General features: G+C 35.9%; 2 protein-coding genes across 2 annotated transcripts in view; one reads left to right on the plus strand and one right to left on the minus strand.

Moving 5' to 3' along the window:
• Window positions 1-12,822, minus strand: part of LOC121368374 (ARF GTPase-activating protein GIT2-like) — a 53,754-nt gene extending 40,932 nt beyond the window's left edge. Inside the window, exons 1-4 of the mRNA XM_041493068.1 lie at window positions 12,519-12,822; window positions 2,850-2,983; window positions 1,668-1,780; window positions 814-913 (exon numbers count right to left, since the gene is read on the minus strand). Coding sequence (XP_041349002.1) covers window positions 814-913; window positions 1,668-1,780; window positions 2,850-2,983; window positions 12,519-12,570 — 399 coding nt within the window. The 5' untranslated portion in view covers window positions 12,571-12,822. The remainder of the gene's footprint in view (window positions 1-813; window positions 914-1,667; window positions 1,781-2,849; window positions 2,984-12,518) is intronic.
• Window positions 12,823-13,077: 255 nt separating this feature from the next.
• LOC121368375 (ankyrin repeat domain-containing protein 13B-like) overlaps window positions 13,078-21,047 on the plus strand; it is a 32,622-nt gene continuing 24,652 nt past the window's right edge. The window contains exons 1-4 of the mRNA XM_041493069.1: window positions 13,078-13,233; window positions 15,128-15,263; window positions 18,012-18,136; window positions 20,044-20,089. Of these exons, the coding sequence (XP_041349003.1) occupies window positions 13,138-13,233; window positions 15,128-15,263; window positions 18,012-18,136; window positions 20,044-20,089 (403 nt within the window). The 5' untranslated portion in view covers window positions 13,078-13,137. The remainder of the gene's footprint in view (window positions 13,234-15,127; window positions 15,264-18,011; window positions 18,137-20,043; window positions 20,090-21,047) is intronic.

Consider the following 21,047-nt stretch of genomic DNA (forward strand, 5'->3'; position numbering starts at 1 on the left):
AGTTGAACAGAAGATACACTAAATGTTTTGCACGAAACCATGAAAAAGATTGCTATTCTAGACTGTGGTTTCCCAGGATTTTGAGATATATGTTGACTGTGTCATTTTGAAGAATCAATGTAATCTGTACAAATAATTTTTATGAGCCATGCAGGCTCGTATGCTAGCTAAGCTAGAGTCCTATATGATTTTTGCGAGCCTCGGGCTCCCGGACTCTCCTCAAAATCGCACACTGAGTTAAATTCAAAACAAGTGGCATACACATTTACTACATGTACCTGCACATTTGTAACAAACTGATTTGCTATAATAAAAAATGAACAAAACTGATGGGGAAGAATTTAATATTAACTATTTGCATACGAATACTCACTGTCAAATTATTCACTTTAATGTCAATTCACAAAACAATATAACAGAATATGAAATGTATTCACATAGGCCTAAAAATAAATGTTTGTTTCCAGGAACCTGATAACTTAATTTTTTTTCAATGTATTATTTATTTTAAAATTTTAATACGTAAATGAAAAAGAGTACATAAATATACATTTTATTTGGACATTTAGGGGGTGAATGTACTTTTAGAAAAAAAGCAAGCAGAGAAAAAACAAAAACTTACCTACACTATCTAATTTTTATGCCACCTTTCCCCAAAACACAATGTTTTTGAAAACCTTAAGACTTTTTTAACACTCATACCAAATATTTGTAATACACAATCATCTTATCTGGCTTTGGAAATAAGACAATTTAAGACAGCTTCAACACTATAGAGAAAAACAACATCTCTGTTCTGAATATTGGTCTTACCTTACTAACATCATCAATTGAGCTCACATCACTATCCTTGTGTTTGTTCACAAATGACAGAAACTGATATTTGGCACGAATAAAATCAGACTTGTTCGGACTGAAAAACAATAACAAAACAGCAACTACAGTACTGATAACAACTATCATACAGTACATGACCATGGTTGGTTTTCAAAGTGCTTAATTACCCCAGCTTTTGTAATCAAACAATGGCCAAAAAACAACCACTTGCAATATTATTATTTCATATGAGACAGCCCTACATGTAATTTCATTGTAGGATTCCTTTGATGACTCTAACACACACACACACACACACACACACACACACACACACACACACACACACACTCACTCACACACTCACACAGACACTCTCACTCACACACACACATACACACTCACTCACACTCACACAGACACTCACTCACACACACTCACTCACACAGACACACTCACTCACACTCACACACACTCACTCACACACAGACACACTCACTCACACTCACTCACACACACACACACACTATATGCTTTTAGGTACTAGTATTGCTATTTTGAAGTCTGTGGCTTGTATGCAATGATATAATGTCACTCCTTCCACATGCTCAGGGTTTCTGCCAGAAAGAAATTTTTGGGTATGGCGCTATGGAATTGAATATTAACAATGTGTGTGCTGAATGACACTGCTGTCCCCCAGAAAGAAAATAGGTTAGTTTTAGAGTTACATGTAGGGTTAAGAAAATCAGTCATTAATTTTGTCAAAAGGTTAACTGACAGAAACCCTGATACTGACTGCATTTTATTTTCAAAATTGAGTTAAAAAAACAACAACAAAAATCCAATCTTACTGAAGTGGATCTCGAGGATTTGGTTTCCTCCGACCATGTTTGTTCTGTGAAGGATCCAGCAAAGCATGCTCCCATATGTTATTTGCCCCTTGATTGGTCAGCTGATACACCATCTAAAAATAAATATATGGCATATTATTAAGCCCATTTATCAATCAATCCAACTACTAAAAATATTTTTTCATTTACTATGAGAAACATAATGATCCACAATATTAAGTACCAAAAACCTAACATACATGTAGGCAAGATGAGTAAGAACTACCAGCAATTACATTATAGTTTACACACATGTACACATACACAGCAACACTGAGTTCCTAAAAATAACTTTATATCTACAGAATAAACATTTTAGTGTTATTGTCAAACTCTTTTGTTCTAAAAGAATTCTTCAAGGTTAACTTTGTAATAAATTTAAAACCAGAATTATTTTATTTTTTTGCAAGTTGTAGTCAAATATCAGAAGATAACATTATGTACACATATGTTTTCATTTTCCAATAAAAGCTATTTGAATTTTATAACAAATATTGAAAATACGGCATTAAATTTGCTTTTTAGTTAAAAGGAAAAAAAGACCAAGGGTTAGGCATAGGCATCGGAAATGGGGGGGGGGGGGGCAGGGGGCACTAGCCCCCAACTATGAAACTGGGGGGCCACAATATGCACTCGCATTTAATAAGTCCCCCCACCCCCCCAAGTTGCTGCCATCTTCCGACGCCTATGTTAGGCTAAAACTCTCTTAAATGACATGGTTTGTAAGGTTTAAAAACAAAATACTGACATAAATTTGTGTGTGTGTATCTACAGAAAACATTCAAATCACATCATGCATAAGGTGTCGTTGTTTTAGGAGAAAGTTACTTTTTAAAGCTAAAGTATTAAATTTGCTTTTTAGTTAAAAGGAAAAAAGACCAAGAGTTAACTCTTTTGAATAATGACATGGTTTGTACGATTTTCTTTTAAATAGTGACATAAATTTGTTTGCTTTGTGTATATACATGTACTAATAAACATTAAACTTACATCACACTATATAAGGTGTCGTTTTTTTTTTTTATAAAGTTTATTTTCTAAAGTGAAAGCAAAAGTAGGAATAAGATTTTTCACTCGTTATTGGAAAATCAAACTATATGTATACCGTAAAAATAGATATAATAATAAATACTTCAAACTTACAGCATGCTGTGTTGCACACCATTGTCCCTTCCTGAGAGATTTCACTTGTGAGATGTGTCGACCCAGACTTCTGTGAACACTGCAGCATTCATCGCAGATGAGCACACCACGGTTAATTGAAGCCCATGTCGGGTCTGGAAAAAAGAATGTCACACTGACTGATTTCATCAAAATGTAACTTATATACATTTATTACCCCAGCGGTCACTCATAACAGGGAAAAATATTTTTCATATTATCTCAGTAGGAAATACTCTGCATTGGTGACGCCAACAAACCAATCACCTTGTCGATACTAAAGATGACGTCATCACGATATGGTAAAGTACACAAAATGGCATCACATAGTTTAAAGAAAGAAAGAAATGTTTTATTTAACGACGCACTCAACACATTTTATTTACAGTTATATGGCGTCAGACATATGGCTAAGGACCACACAGATTTTAAGAGGAAACCCGCTGTCGCCACTACATGGGCTACTCTTCTGATCAGCAGCAAGGGATCTTTTATTTGCACTTCCCACAGGCAGGATAGCACAAACCATGGCCTTTGTTGAACCAGTTATGGATCACTGGTCAATGCAAGTGGTTTACACCTACCCATTGAGCCTTGCGGAGCACTCACTCAGGGTTTGGAGTCGGTATCTGGATTAAAAATTCCATGCCTTGACTGGGATCCGAACCCAGTACCTACCAGCCTGTAGACCGATGGCCTGCCACGACGCCACCGAGGCCGGTCACATAGTTTAAAGCGTTTGCATTTACGTCTTTCAGTTGTCAGTGTTAAACTTGTAATAAAATGGTAGTTTAATGCAATTCATTACAGATTTTTTTTTATACAGCAAGGGATCTTTTATATGAACTTTCCCACAGACAGGAAAGCACATACCACGGCCTTTTATCCAGCTGTGGTGCACTGGTTGGAACAAGAAAAAAGCCAATCAGTTGAAAGGGTCCACCGAGGTGGTTTGATCCTGCGACACACGCACCTCAAGCGAGCACTCAACCGACTGAGCTAAATCCCATCCCCCAAAATACAAAGTTAAAGTAATACCCAGAACAGTGTAAAGAGACTGACATCATTTCTATATACATGGACATGTAGCCGATGTATATCGAATATAAAGGCTTTTAAAAAAAGAAACAGCTGGGGGTAATAAATAGAATAACAATAATGAAATACTACCAAAAAACAATTGTCACATTCTGGCTTACAATCTCCCACCCCCCAAATAAAACTCATTAAAACCTATACAACATTTATAAGTAAATTGGCTTTAAAAATATATTTTATATGCTTAAGGGTGTTAACTTTAAGCTATAATAAAATCTTAGTTTAACATATCATTTTGAAATTTCCACATCTGTGGACCAAATGCCATGGAATGGCCCATAACTGGAAGTCAGTTCACATCATTTTTATCAGTTACTAGAATTATAGTTTTGCTAGTGGGTTACCGTATCAGTTGCCTCAAATACATGTAGGCACTGAATTTATATTTTAAAAAGCTGATATTGTAAGTTCATACAAAATACAAACAAAACATGCTTTATAGTGCAAGTCATTAATGAACAGATCTTTGATTATTTTAAGTATTGGTGTAAACCAGGTGCAAGTTACCTGAAAACACAAAAACACTGAAACCTTTATGAATACATTAATTTCTAGTGACCCAGAAGACTGCGTGAATTTAAAAGTTTTGTAACATTTATACACAGGTAGTGGGGGTGGGGGTGGGGGGGGAGGGGGGGGAGGAGGAGGGGAGAGTGTGAGGGGAAATGACATAGCCGAGTAGTAAAGCACTATCCTGATCTGCTATTTCTCAATTTCTCATTCTGGTCAGTGTTCAACAACTGGTGTTTACAAGCTCATCATATGTACTATCCGGTGTATGGGATTGTGCATACGTACATGTATAGTGGAAAAAAGTAACTGTGTATGGTTATCATGTTGATAAAAACATAATTTCAAGACATAAAACGATAAAATAGCATTATTTATTAGGCAATTAAGCAAAACGTCAATTCATTTAAAATGTCACAGCATCCGTCATTTCATCGGTATTGGGGATGAAAGACATGGGGGGTAAAAAAACAGTTCACAAAGTTAATAGCGCGTATGGCCACCGTTTGCGTCGATGCAGGCCTGGCACCGTCGCCTCATAGAGCCTACCAAATTGTTGAAGAATGCCTGGGGAATGCCGTTCCAGATCTGTACTAACGTCTGACAAAGCGCTCTCAACGTCAGCGGCTGGTTAGGCAGTGCACGTACACGACGTTGCATCTCATCCCAGATGTGCTCGATTGGTGCAAGATCGGGTGAGACCGCAGGCCACTGCAACACATCGATGTTCTGCTGTGCTAGAAAATCCATTACCACCCGGGCGACGTGAGGTCTAGCATTGTCATGCTGAAGCGTGATGTGACGTTGCTGTCCTTGCACAAATGGGATGACGTGAGCCTGAATAATGTCGTCACGGTAGCGTACAGTGTTCAAATTGCCATCGATGACCACAAGAGGTGTTCGTCCAGTTGACGTGATGCCACCCCAAACCATGACACTGCCTCCGCCAAATGCATGTCGCTCCACAACACAGGCGTCACTAAAACCGTTCTCCAACACGACGATACACTCTTGAACGGCCGTCACTGCTGTCCAAGTGAAACCTGGACTCGTCCGTAAACAGTATACCCGCCCAGTCAAAAAGTCACGGTGATTAAAGTGCAAGTGGTCTTCTACACCAAGCCAAACGTGCTACACGATGACGTCTTAGCAAAACTGAACGGACAGCCGGGCGTCGCGGACGGATACCATGTTCACGTAATCGATTCCGTACAGTTCTGGGATTAATGGCACGCAATCCAGTGCCACGAGTCTGATGTGGTTGTCCTGCTGTCGTGATGTCACGCGTGGACGTGCCTGCACGTTCTTGTTGATAACGTCTCCACAAAGCCTGAATATGTTTTATGTGTACACCAAATGCGTAGCGACAGCGCGATGGTGCATACCAATCATGCCAATTGCGCGAAGGCGGTCATTTTCGTTTAGCCTGGGCATTGCTCTGCTACAATTTTCAACAGAAATAACCTGCTTTTCTGTACCCCCGGTTGGCATGCAATGACCCGACAGTTGAAAAGTCGACAAAAACTTGAAAAGTAACATGTTGGGAGAAAAAAATGGGAAAAACATGTTCATGTCCCAGAAGCAAAACTGCACGTGCAAATACGGCATTGACCCAGCTATTGTGTGGCGGTGCGTTCACTGGTAACATGTACAAAACATCAGGCTAAAATATTGAGCGGTTTTATTTTCATCCGATTTTTTAGGTTACACAGTTACTTTTTTCCACTAGTATATATATAATATATATAATATATATATATATAAAAGATCCCTGCTGCTAATAAAACATAGCCTATGGTGTGACATCAGGGGGTTTCTTCTCTCATGTATCTGCCTGGTCCTAAACCAACATCTGATGCCATATACTGAGAGTGTGTCACTGAATAAAACGTTTTTTCCTTCCTTCCTTTACATACGTGCATATTGTGCTTGACTTCTTTATTTCTAATGTGCACGGTTTTTAAAAAATTTCATTTCAGCTAATTAGAACTACCGATAAAGAACCTTTTGAGTTATAAATAAAACTTGCAATTTAAATTGATTAAAATTCCCAAAGTCAGTACGATTTAGGCTGCAAGTCTCAGACTGATGATGAAAACAGACTACAGACATACAGATATATTTGATAGCAGCTGATTTTGACATTTAAATATTACATTACATGTAATTAAATACACATGTATGCATGTATGTGTCAGAGCTTGATATATAGCAGCCTGCGAAAAGCAAAAAGTCGTTTTTAGAGACCACAAATTGCAGGTAATTTTTCATGACAAATGTTTATATGATTTACTCATCTGCTATTTAGCTTTTTATTGTGTTATATTTTAATTCCATAATGCTAAAAAACCCACCCATATTAGGGGTCCTATAGTTTCGAATTCCCCTCGATCCCTTTCCCATCCTATGATCATGTCCTATTTCTAGTAGGCCATATTTTTTCTAACATACATGTATATCTCTTGGCTCACTATTTAAAAAAAGTAACAGCAGGTCATATTTTACTTCTTACTTTGAGTCCCCTGAAGACCTACATTTAAGAATTTACGTCCATAAAAAAACCCCACATGCCACTGAAATTTTGTTTAATATATATATACTCTTCAAAAAAGTAGGGGAACTCCAATAAGAATTTACAATTGCTAAAATTGTAGGTATATTAGCTGTGGGGAATGGTTATTTGATAATAGTGAATTAATTGGACAAACATTACAACCGGAAGTTCAGTATTACAGTAGGTTTAATGACCACCAAAGATCTTGAAGGAGATCTATAGGAGATTGGGGTCAGAAGTGAAATTTGAAATTTGACGGGGGTTTTTTCAGTAAATCAAAAATTCAAACAATAAAATGACTAAAAACAAAACAGAATGTAAAAGATTGACAGAAATAATGTTCCACAGTGATTAAGCAACCTTCCTGGAAATGGTCAAAATCGAGAATGACACCCCACGCACGTGTATGGGGTAACTGCGTGATGCACGTGCAAACTATGGAATGTGTTTCAGTGTGTTGATAAAGAGACCTGAACATTCTTTACTAGGATGTCTGTGGTCAAAACGTATGTTCGGTCTACTAGTTGACATTAACATTAATATTTCAGGTTCCCCTACGTTTTTGGAAGAGTATAGAGTTGAAGGCAAAAAAGTGCTGTGGAGAATTAAAAACTCCATGGCAATCTCCAATGCATAACTGATTGCTGTGGAGAATTAAAAACTCCATGGCAATCTCCAATGCATAACTGATTGCTGTGGGGAAATTGCAATGGTTGTGCATATAAATGCAGGTGTACATTTATACATGTATGTACAAATACTACATACATGTATATCCATGCTGCTAATTAATGGGTCTGATAAAAAACCCAGATGTTTCAGCTCACACTAGCTGGTCATCAATACACATTTGGGATATCAGAGATTACATCTTGACCCCAGACTGAACTAAATCTCCTGGTCTCTTCATTTATCTCACATTACAGATGATAGCACTGTGGTGCAACCGAGACTGGCAGATCTTTACAACTTACTTACAGTGAAGATGTCTCGTCAGTTAGTCCACACTCTTGGACCATATGAACAGGACACTGTGCTGTGCATGGAACTTAACTGAATAGGCACATGCATATTCATAAATTATTGTTTCATCAATGTGCCACTGTCTTCATCCTGTTAATGAAGAAATTGTTGGCACAGACTAGCCAAACTCCCACCCAATAAGATGGAAGCTGAAAGATTTTTTTTTTTTTGAATCTATGTTTATAATATTTATTTAATATGTGCCAACTACTTATCAGATAATCTACACACATGTAAGAAACAGTAGCATGGTGGGTGATGAGGCTTAGATACCAAGGGGTCTGGCTTGAACCAGTATCCTGTCACGGCTTCTAGATTATGCATAGTAACCCCATTCCCATGGCTAGTGATGTTCAGTGTTGGGCTAGTAAATAACTACTATTGCCATGCCTGACGGCTAGTGAAAAAAAAGTGTCAAATGTTGCAGTTAAGTCTATTTTGCAAATTTATATGAATATCCGCCCCCCACCTCACCTCCAATATGTTCGTGTTTTAAGCTATATTTCTCTCTTTAGGTGACATATATCTGACTGTTACTATTATTTAGTAAAATTGTATTAACTTAAAGTAAGGTAAGGGTAGTGAATTTTTAATTGTGGCTAGTAAACTTTTTAAAATCACTGATCCTATGGCTAGTGGATTTGATAAAAATTCTAGAAGCCCTGCCTGTGCTTCTCAGATGAAATTTAGCTTGACTGTTAGATCATCTGTCAAGCTTTTGTCCACCTAGAACATGAAGCTCTTTGGATGGATGTACAAATATTTTTTTACATATAAACAATTATCATTATATGCCTCCTGACAATTTATAAGTTACACAAAAATAAAAAGTTTGTTTTGTTTAATGACACCACTAGAGCACATTGATTTATTATTATCAGCTATTGGATGTCAAACATTTGGTAATTTTGACATAGTCTTAGAGAGAAAAACAGCTCCATTATTCAATTAGTAGCATATGCATTAGTTAATTACTGTAAATTAGGAAATGTTAGCAAGCATAAAATGTTAGCGAATTTAGTGAGGTCATACAAAACGCTAAATTAAAAAAAACATATATAACAGACTGTTCCAAAAAACGTTTGTGTGATTGTTTTGCATTTTTTTGCTGCCCTGCTTTCGTGTCCTCCCCTTTCAAGTTGTCGTCCCCCCTTGTTTCCCCATATCCATCAATGCCATTTCAAAATGTGCACTTTTTTCACACAGTGAAACACATTGATCTGTCTGCACACGTATTATGGACATTAAATGAAACATGCTGCGGTGTGTACGGAAATGCAACTGACGAAAAACTTCAGTAGCTTATGACAGTTATCCTTACACAGTTTAACAGTATTTTGAACAGCCTCTATTGTATCCCATACCAGTATCCATTTGTATGTTTGATACACACAATATAATTTATATTTAATAGCGCAATATACATGTAGGGCTCACAGTGGAAAGAATTTTGTTTTAGCCATTTATAAGATATATATATAAAGAGCATTTCATTGAAAAGAGTTAAAAGCGGCTAATTTAAACCAAATGAAATTAACCAAATGCTACATATTGTAGCCACTTCGTATAAAAATTAGCAACTGACTAATTTAGCAATGACCAGGGCAAGGCTCGAAACTTCCAGTCGCTAGGTCGCTGACCCAAGTCTCATTTGGGTGACTTTAAATATTAAAAAATAATGGCGTTAGTTGCCCAAAAATATTATTTGTGTAATCTTCTTTCTATAGCATATGAGCCAGTGCACCACGACTGGTACATGAACGGCCGTGGTATGTGTTATCTTGTCTATGGGATGGTGCATTTAAAAGATCCCTTGCTGCTAATCGAAAAGACTAATCCATGAAGTGGCGACAGCGGGTTTCCTCTCTCAATATCTGTGTGGTTTCATAACCATATGTCTGACACCATATAACCGTAAATAAAGTGTGTTGAGTGCGTCATTAAATAAAACATTTCCTTCCTTCTATAACATATGAGCCACTATTAATAATTGTCATCAGAAGCATTTATTCCACATTAAAATTTTGCTTGTGGTTTGCAAACCTGAATGTATCGGCATACCGTATTTGCCAACATCCATTTATAAACACTGATTTTATAGACAGGATATAGTTACATGTACATGTAGGTGTAGTCTTGATAAAACAAAGAGCTCCTGGTCCAGTTCGTAACCATTCAGAACATTTAATTTCAGTATCATACATGTATATTAGTATCTTTGCTATCTAGAAGTGGTTCTTCAAATCAATATTACTTTATTTAAAATAAATGGATAATTAAAAAATTTCAATGATTTAAAACAAACTTGAAATACTTTTCCGATGGTTTTGAGCCCACCAGGGGGAACCCTAGCAATGGAAACATTTGATTTTGATCATTTCAACTATCTCTGACTGAAAAAACACTTATATGGCACCAAATTTGTCCTCAATTACAGATTTAATTGGTTGTATCTGATGATTTTTACTTACTGTCATTTGTTTATTCAACAATTCCTAATAAATTATAAACTTTTCATTTTGTTAGGGATATCGCCACTTATAAAAACAATAGAAGTGGTACTGGTCTTCATTAAAATCATTTATCTTGGGTGCCAAATACTATATACTCTAGTGAAAACAAAACTACTTTTATCGTATCAGCTACATTTGTAGTGGCATTGATGTGATCGATTTATTTCGAAGCAAATAGAAAAAAAAAAAAAAAAAAAAAATTGTTATCCCACTCTTTATTTTTCAGATATATCTTAAAATCTTTATTATATTAAAATAATAATATTAAAACTTTGATTGGTTCACCAAAATGAATGCCTGTGAATATTGGACTGACAATATATCTGATTCAACTATATAAAATATGAGTCAGCTTGCATACATGTATATATATATATATATATATATATATATATATTGAACATACTTTTTTGTACCAGATACCAACACACAACAATATGTGGTAACCTTCTCTCCCCACCCACCCCTCTTTTTGAAAGGTGGGCCAGGTGGGAGATTGCGTAGCGAGAACATTGAATTAGTCAAAAAACAGCAAGTGACAATAAATGAAGCAAATATTACTGACACCATGATTGATAACGGTCTAATTGCACTAAATAATGACATTTTGACTTAATTATTTGTCCGGTATTCAGTTTAGATGTAAACTTTAGTATTAAAAGATGCATAAATCACAGGGCCATGTCCGGTTTTAAGAGAATTCTGGTCCTGAAAGGTTTCCAGGGAACATTCTGTTCAGTATCCGGTCACAATTTGCTATACAAATTTCAGAGATTGCTACAAAAGTTTAAAACATTAAACAGTAGTTAACTGCTAATCAATTTTCAATTGACTAGAAATATCGCTAGACGAGATTTTCAAAACAAAATGATCCATGGTTTCACTGCTTCTGAAAGTAAAGTTCTCAATTTTTATGTTACGCTATTTTTTTTAGGTATGGGAGAGGAAAATCTATAATAAGTAACATACATACATGTATAAAAACACTACAAACTGATCATAACAAATTATTCTGATAGTGTTGCTAGATATAAATGTATATACTGAAATACATATAGATTAATACACACACACACACACATATATTAGTAAAAGAAAATCGTCCCTCAATGAAAACTGTCCTATTTCACTTAGAAATGTTCTGTTAACTTAACCTGTGCATGCAAGTACAATCTTTGATTTCATCATTACATCATATTTTGATTGTTTACAATCAATTATTTAAAAAAAAGTGTCTAGGAAAACTCAAAAATTATTTTACATCAGTGGTGTAGAAAGGTGCTAAAAAATGGGGAGGGAGAGATGCGCACACATACACATATAAACCATAACTGCTGCTACTGGATCAAGAAAAGGGAGGGGGGGGGGGGGGGGGGCACATGCCCACCACTTCCAAGGCCAGTGTACATGTAATTGAGGGTTTTTGTGTTTTGGCACAAAAGAGACCATGTTACTGTTAAGTGATATTGAAAATAGACATCTTCTAAAATAAACGTCAACACACAAATGATAATACATGTTAAAAACAAAACTTTTTGTTTTGTAGAAGGTACATTTTCGATGGGACTATGCATGATCCTTGTCTGCCATGCAGGATGGTTTTTGATAGAAGCTAAAAAATAACAACTGTTGACCACATCATAGGATTTTAAGATCAGAAACAACTAAAACAAAATAGCAACATTTTGTTGTTAAATAATGTTATTTGACACTAAATTAAGTAAATAACAATGCTGTTAAATCCCTAATAAATGTGTCAGATGACTGCAATGAGCAGGCACAGTAGCTTTTTCCTGTTAATAAATAATGGGACAGTGTTTGAATCATTATCATACAATGATAGGTCGTGGATACATAATTCAAAATTTAAAACTGGTAATTTGCATGCATAAACAGTTTTGAATACATAAATATTGATGTGTATCAAACATAATCCCACGTTTACAACAGTACCTGGAGAAGAACAGTCAGCACACACAGAGGAATACAAGGTTGATCTTGACATCTGTGACAGGCCCAGCCTCCTGGCCGTAACCCGATATGATCCAACTTCCTGATCTCAAGAAATCCAAAGAGTGCCCTGTTTTTGGAACAAGTGCTGTCAAATAACACCGCCCTTTCATGTGCCACTTTTACAGAAATAAATCATCATATATGCTAATAACACTAATCTCTGTGCCAAATGCTAAAACATTTAGATAGTCTGAGGTAACAGATACAACTACGATGTCCGAATTTTGCGAAAATCTAGATAAAATGTAACCTTATCTCAAAAACTCTGCAGGCAGCATTCGCGATTGAACTGCAAACCATTTCAATGTCGTGATATGACGTTCGGATAATATTTCAATGAAACAGATAACACAGTAATTCATGAAAATGTATGTTGAATTCAGTTTATACATAAATCATATGTTGTATGTGTTTGATTATGCACTTTTATAAAATTATGCAGTCAATTTACAACAACCACAAACCGTCTCGTTTCCGAATTTTAAATGAGTCACAAAATGAAGCATTTCATTTCCTAGTTGTAGTTTGGGAAGCTACTATGATTTGTCGTTAATGACGCATGGCTTCTAAGACGGTTGAAAGAGATTTTCCTCTGCATTGGCTTGTGTGGCACAATGAAGTTGAGAAACTCGATGTAGAAATTGCCAAAAATATAGTGTGTATAAAATTTAAAATTTTATTTATTTGGCCCATTTTTAGATCTCATTAATATATTTTCTAGACATTTTGAAAACACTTCCATTTTATTACCCTATTTTATCAATATTGTTTGGAATAATGTCCACAGATATATATGTTTTGAATAACTCTTTATAGTATTGTACATCATGTTAATTACTTTTAATTCAGGATTGTGTGTGGGGGAGGGGAGGGGAGGGGAGGGCACAGCATTCTAACAATAATGATACAGCTGAGTCTGGTGTATCGGTGCGTCCAGTGATTTGGTATTTCGCATAAGTACGCTTAAGAAGTTATCATGTTGTCAATGTTTTTCTTAAACAAATTAAAGCTCAATTCCTTGTAGCCCGAGTACTCTGACTGTAAGAGAGCTAGACGGACATTTGGACATAAATACGCTCTCATTACAGTCAGACCAAGCTATGTATTTTTTGGCAATTCCCGACAACCAAAAAGTTGGCAAAGATTTCCGCTCTAATATCACAACAATCCTATGTTTGACGTCAAATACTTTTACATCGATAATTTTCGAGTTAATTGATTAAAAAAAAAATCCACATATTAATCACTAATACACACACTACAGAAAGAAACCCGACAGCACCCACATTCAGCTACGCTTCGGCAAACTCCGGACAGCAGAATTCTAAGTTCGCTGACCTATATCGTGACGTTGCGTGACATGATCGCCCACTCAGCCATTCCGTCTACTAGGCGGAATCGCCCAGTGGGCGATCACGTGATCCACATCACGAAATAGGTCACCGGGCTTTGTAATTCTTGAGACGGAGTGTAGCTGAATGTGGGTGCTGTCGGATTTCTTTCTGTACTATGTGTATTAGTGATTAATATGTGGATTTTTTTTAATCAGTTAACTCGAAAATGATCGATGTAAAGGTATTTGACGTCAATCATAGGATTGTTGTGGTAGTAGAGTGGAAATCTTTGCCAACTTTTTGGTTGTCGGGAATTGCCAAAAAAATACATAGCTTGGTCTCTGACTGTAATAAGAGCGTATTTATGTCCAAATGTCCGTCTAGCTCTCTTACAGTCAGAGTACTCGGGCTAAATTCCTTGGTATAATTTCTGCCCACACCCCCTGACAATATTTGTTAGAATTAGTGTAAGTTTAGGGTTAGTTATATACATGTATACAATACCTTTTCAAACATTTTGTTCTATAAAAGTAATCCAGTATCACTACATTTTTGTCTGAAATTTTTTACATTTTAACCATTCTGTGTAAAATTTCCTCCACAAAGGTGCTTTTGTTGGTGTTTTTGATAGAAATATAGTGCAGAAGACACAATGGGACTAAAGGTTCGTTTTATTCTGTAGACGCTCGGTTCGTTCCGTCAAAATACACCCTATGAGATTTATAAACTATTAATGCAGTCTCACTTGTTGATCCACTTCGTGGCCGAGTGGTTACAGTGAGCGGCTACGGTCCCGATGGTCTGGAGTTCGAATCCAGACCCTAGCACTATGTTGTTTGTGGTGTTTAATGCAATGTTCACTTGATATCGCTAATTCAATATCCCAAAGGGGGGGTGCTGGTGGAAATCTTTCCGATCTTTGAATGCTTAGGAGGGCCTATACATCAAACAGCACTGTATATTGTGTCATTAGTATGTACTGTTTCGCAGCACACCTTTACATGTATTTATTCAGGATTTCCATGTATATACATTCATGTACATACACACAGTACACTGTAGAACTTTACTAGTGTTTGAAAAATGTAATTTTATTTATTAACAAAAAATTATACATTATTTGAAAACCTCTCTCAATATTACATACACTGATAAAGTTCTGTGTGACTCATAACCTACAGACAAGATGATTTTGTAATTTTACCTTCCATTTAGCATGACCTAGAACTGGTTGACCCTCGAGGTCGGACACCTCTGATGCTCTCTGTGACCCTGGGTAACATCGAGAGTACACGTGTTCTTCTACGCCATGGAGCTAACGCTACTGCCGAAAACGGTGCATACTGGACTGGTTAGTATACATTTATTTCATTCTTACACACCTTGGGCGAGATGTAGCTCAGTGGTACGATCTAGGATCGATTCCCGTCGGTGGACCGACCCATTAGGCTATTTCTCGTTCCAGCCAGTGCTTCACAACTGGTGTAACAAAGGCCGTGGTATGTACTATCCTGTCTGTGGAATGGTGCATATAAAAGATCCCTTGCTGCTAATCGAAAAGAGTAGCCCATGAAGTGGTGACAGCAGGTTTTCCCTCTCAATATCTGTGTGGTCCGTAACCATATGTCTGACTCCATATAACTGTAAATAAGAGGTGTTGAGTGCATTGTTAAATAAAACATTTCCTTTCCTTTCTTACACACACATCTGCTATCTGCTGCATGGCAAAAACAAGTTTCTTCATAATGACACTTAATGTTTCTATTTAAAGTAACTTTTTTGTGTTTGTGCAGGAATGACATCATGGACTGAGCCTTTTTGTAACATTAAACTAAATGTGCACCATAATGTCCACAACATAATTATATTGATGAGGTGTTTTGCGCTGTCATGCTTTAAAAGGATTAACCAAAATATTGAAGCAAGCATGTACTATCTGATAATCCAGGTACAAAATATAGGCCTGGTTACCTATAGGTTGTAAACTGTGAGTTACGACGGACACATTAATTATTAAAAATACAACAAAAAAAAGCCTCATCACAGACACACTGATTCATTTATTTACCTTTCTGATTGTACGCAATAAATACTTGTACATATATATATGTGTATCTTATATTTAAATACTTGATGTGCAGCAAACCTGTAGCCAACGGTATATTGCAACGGTTGTAACTTTTGACCGAAGACTCAGTATAGAGTCGAGCCAAAAGTTTTAAAGAAATGGGCACGGATCGCTAAGGCGCCTAAATTATTTGCTGCTATTCTATCTCTAAAGGAATATATGTAGACATAATATTGGATTGCCTATAATTTTACAAAGGTTGAAAATGGTTTTAACGTAAACAAAAATGCAAAAATGTCACAAAAGCTGAAAAATACTAACATCGCATAATGAGCTTTAAATAACAAACATTAGGAACGTCACTGTAGTATAGAAGTACCAGCCATAAAGTGAAAGTAGCATCGCCACCGCAAAATATCGGTGTCAAATTGTGGTCTTTCTTTTTATGTTATTATAAGATTTATTTTTATTAATCTAATCATGCACCAATGAGTAGCCTGTTTTATAGTTCAGAGGAACTGGACATTTGTTGCTTGTTTTGTTTTTTTAATCTGCTGTATACTGAATTTTACATATGTTATATCAGTGACAAATGGTAGCCTTTATTTGTTATTTATAAAAGAAAATTATTAGTCTAATAATGGAATGGGCATTTCTCCTCCAAATGTATCTATTTTGTTTCAGTACTGGGCTGATATTTAGTCCTTTTACAATAGTGTTAACTTCCGCAAACTGCACAGAGGTTCTAGAATACGGTGGCCCGATGTCCGAGGACAGTGGTTTTTAGATTCGGGCAACTAAAAATTACTTTTTGCGATCCCGATGGCAAGTGGTGAATAATAATAATAATAATTTAATAATAATTAAAAAAAATCTACAACGCTACGATCGTACGAAAACAAAAGAAACATCTACAAGTCACTTCTTTCGATTTACAAGTATTAAAGAAACTGTTTTATAAAACGTTTTCTTTTGTATTTTGTTTTAACTTTATGTTTGAGCTAAAAAAATTGTATTTAAAATATAATTTCAACGTAACTTTGAGGTTACCGATCAGGTAATCCACAGGTTACGCAAATATAATTCACGTAACCAAAAAATTGGTTACCTAGGTAAAAACCACGTGAACCGACTTCGGTAACCTCAGATTTCGAAATATTGTCCCCTGGTAACCCCATGACTGAATGTTGATATTTTACAATCTAATTTGCGCATGAAGGTAACCCTGTTATATACATGTGCATACATGTACACATACATTTGACTGTTCTCGACTTACTTAAATGCCTGTTACCCACCATCACATGTATGAAACTATCTTACATTAAATTGAAGAAAAAATGTCATTTACATGGCTTGAACTTAATTGTATCACCTGATGACCTTTATTAATGTCATTTTTTTTGCCACTGTATAATAATTACTGTCATTGGCTGCCATCCACAAAATTACGCATTTTGTGGGATAGTTATTTACAAATCGCACTCTTCGCCATGTGCAAAGTGAAGGCAAGCAGAAGTTCGCTCGTGAAATGGGGAAAGGGGAAAAATGACATGAATTTTCTAATAAAATGTATTAAAAGTCTTATTGTAAGGTGATTAATTTGCTACTTTCCTAAAACTTTCCAGTCGAATATCGAGGGGAGTGGGAGTGATAACTGAATACTAAATCCTAATTGTTTCAAATTGCTGTAGGCATGCTAACAATTATAATTGTTGAAGGTTTTAGCTCTATGGGGAAAAAAAAACTGAGCAAAATTGTTCAGTAGCAGTAACACATTATTATATTTGAGCTCTGTTCAGCATGTACTGGTAAATACAGAAATGGTGGTTTGGGTTACAGCAAACAGTTTTGATGGCTTGAATCTGTTATTACCGTATTGGCCCCATGTATTTACTGATTCCCAATGAATAATGTGGCATATATATTTTATATATGCATGTGTATGTCCACATTTCTTTATTATATACCTGTAGATGGATATGTGTACTTACATTTTTCTTATATTTTATATTTCTCCTGTTATTTCAGTTTTACATGAAAGTGTGGGTACTGGTGACCCTGAATTGGTACAGATGATACTACAATGCCGTGACTGCCAGAGGTACAACAAACGAACAGTTGGGGTACCAGAATTGTTACAAAAACTGAAGGAGGTTTGTAAAACAGTCAGTACTTATTATATGTGTGTCTTTTTTTTGTCTTTTTTTTCCCAGTGGCAGGCCATCGGTCCACAGGCTGGTAGGTACTGGGTTCGGATCCCAGTCGAGGCATGGGATTTTTAATCCAGATACCGACTCCAAACCCTGAGTGAGTGCTCCGCAAGGCTCAATGGGTAGGTGTAAACCACTTGCATCGACCAGTGATCCATAACTGGTTCAACAAAGGCCATGGTTTGTGCTGTCCTGCCTGTGGGAAGCGCAAATAACAGATCCCTTGCTGCTAATCGGAAGAGTAGCCCATGTAGTGGCGACAGCGGGTTTCCTCTCAAAATCTGTGTGGTCCTTAACCATATGTCTGACGCCATATAACCGTAAATAAAATGTGTTGAGTGCGTCGTTAAATAAAACATTTCTTTCTTTCTTTCTTTTTTTTCCAGTGCTAGAGTATTTGCTTGATGTGAAAGATGTCTTATCCTAGGCATCCGTTTAAATAACTGCTGTCTCCTAGGCGTCAGTTTAAATAACTGCTGTCTCCTAGGCGTCAGTTTAAATAACTGCTGTCTCTTAGGCGTCAGTTTAAATAACTGCTGTCTCCTAGGCGTCAGTTTAAATAACTGCTGTCTCCTGTCATTTCTAACTTAATTTTCATATTTAGGTTTGAGCACACTGCTCTGGGCACATGAAATGGCTAACATGGCTGTCTGTCCAAGACTGTGGGTTAATAATTAGGTGTTTGTGGTTAGTAAGAGAGAAGTCGGTGGTATTGTTTTATTGAAGGGTTAAAACTCCCTTTAGGCAGAAGCCAGTACTGGGATTCGAACCCAGTATCTACCATCTATTTAAGTCCAATGCCAGGGAAGATAACACTACCTCATTGTTATTCTGCTGTATTTTGTTGTGACAAGTATTATGAATTTCTACTGCTTCACCACTCACTTGATTTGTTAAATGGCAATACGGGTAGCCATGTGGTGTTAACATTTTACAGAAATTTGTTTAGTATGTACTCAAGATTACTTTGACCAGGTGTCTTTCAAGAATAATCACTACAATCTAATTAAAATTAGCTCCACTATTACATGTGGATCTAAAGACAGCCAGTTGGAGCTCATGTCCACCAATCAAAACCTTACTTGCAGAATCCTGCCAGTGATTTAAAAATAATAACACTGCGTAGTCCCCAATGTCCAGGTAACATTTCGTCTGTAAATAATAATTTAAATATTGACCAATCACACTTCGCCTTTTATAACGTTATTTGGGAGCATACAAATTCTAAAAATATCGGGCGAGTCTATTTTAGTGGCCGCAGTACAGCGAACCATACCAATATGTACGGGGTGGGTTATCAGTCTTCAGTTTTACATTACAAATTATTTATTTTATAAAATAAAACATGTTTTAAGGCATTCGTAATTCACACGAAACATGTCGTATACCCTCAGGATAATTCGGAATGTTTTCAAATTATTTTTAAATCACTGGCAGGATTCTGCAAGTAAGGTTTTGATTGGTGGACATGAGCTCCAACTGGCTGTCTTTAGATCCACATGTAATAGTGGAGCTAATTTTAATTAGATTGTAATCACTATCAACTCAGTGTGGAAAAAACTAAAGAAAGCGTTCATTGTAGCATAAAAATATAAATGTTTTCAATGAAATATTTACTGCAAACCTACTTATCATATTAAAAAAAAACATGGATGTTTCTTGGATTGTTTTTTTTTCTTCAGTAAAATTATATTGTGGTGTCTTCAGTGGATTTCTGCTCTGATGTTTTTATTACACAAACTATGTACCTGTAGCTGAATACTCTTTATAAATCTTACGAAAGTTGTCAAATAGATCCATTAAATTGTTTTGATTATTTGTTTGTTATTATTTCTTTTTTTCTTTTGCAGTCTCCAGATTTCTATGTGGAAATGAAATGGGAGTTTGCTAGTTGGGGTAAGTACTTGCAGCTGTTAGCTTATCAAGTTGTTTGTGTGGTGTGTAAAAGAGCATTCCTGTCTGATGTATATCAAGGTTCTCATTTTAAAAGTAGATGGTCACAAATGTGCAGTAGGTAAAAATAGATGCTAAAATGCAGGGAAAAGCTGTTGATAACAGAAATCCAGGATATAAAACTTTGCTGATGTCAGTAAAAATTGCTGATCCATTTAACTGGCTGAAAATAAAAACCTTGTGGTGTTTTCAGGAAATAGTTGTGTGCAAGTGCTTGCTTCTGAATGGCATTGCTAGTCCGAGAGCTCATAGGTGATAAAGATTGAAATGTTGTGTATGCCAAAGAATCTAAGACATAATTTCTTCTTATTATATTAACATTGATTGTGATGAATAAATAGCATGTCTATTGCAGTTCTTTATTGATTCAAATGCGACATATCTCTTTTTTGTGTGTTACTGACAGGGCTCGCTCTGGGTGAACACAAAAGTTTGCAAATTATCCATTAAACTTTAGAAAACAAACTTTAAAAACCCTGGTATTTTTCAACAAAATATCAATTATTACATCAAATTATTTTGCTAAATTAAACTAAAATTTGTCAATTGTTATTAAAATTCACAATGAGCGAATTTGGCGAGTGCCAAAGCCCTGTCTGATAATGTGTTAACACTGACTTCATTGTTAGTATGATTACCATGATCAGTGCCATATTTTTGTTCACTAACATTCGATGTCATTCAAAATGTGGTATTGATACATGTAGTTTAATCAACATCATTCATGATGTATATTGTATACACAGCATAAACAGGTAATAATAAATCACAACATCAATAGTTCCTTCAAAAAAGAAAATTGTGCTAGAACCTATAAAAAAAAAGTATAAAACAAGATTTTTTAAAAATGTTGACCTCGTGTATCTTAGAAAATTTAAGATGTATAATATTAAAATATATA

This window comes from Gigantopelta aegis, chromosome 3 (assembly GCF_016097555.1).
Source record: "Gigantopelta aegis isolate Gae_Host chromosome 3, Gae_host_genome, whole genome shotgun sequence".
NCBI classification, from domain to species: domain Eukaryota; kingdom Metazoa; phylum Mollusca; class Gastropoda; order Neomphalida; family Peltospiridae; genus Gigantopelta; species Gigantopelta aegis.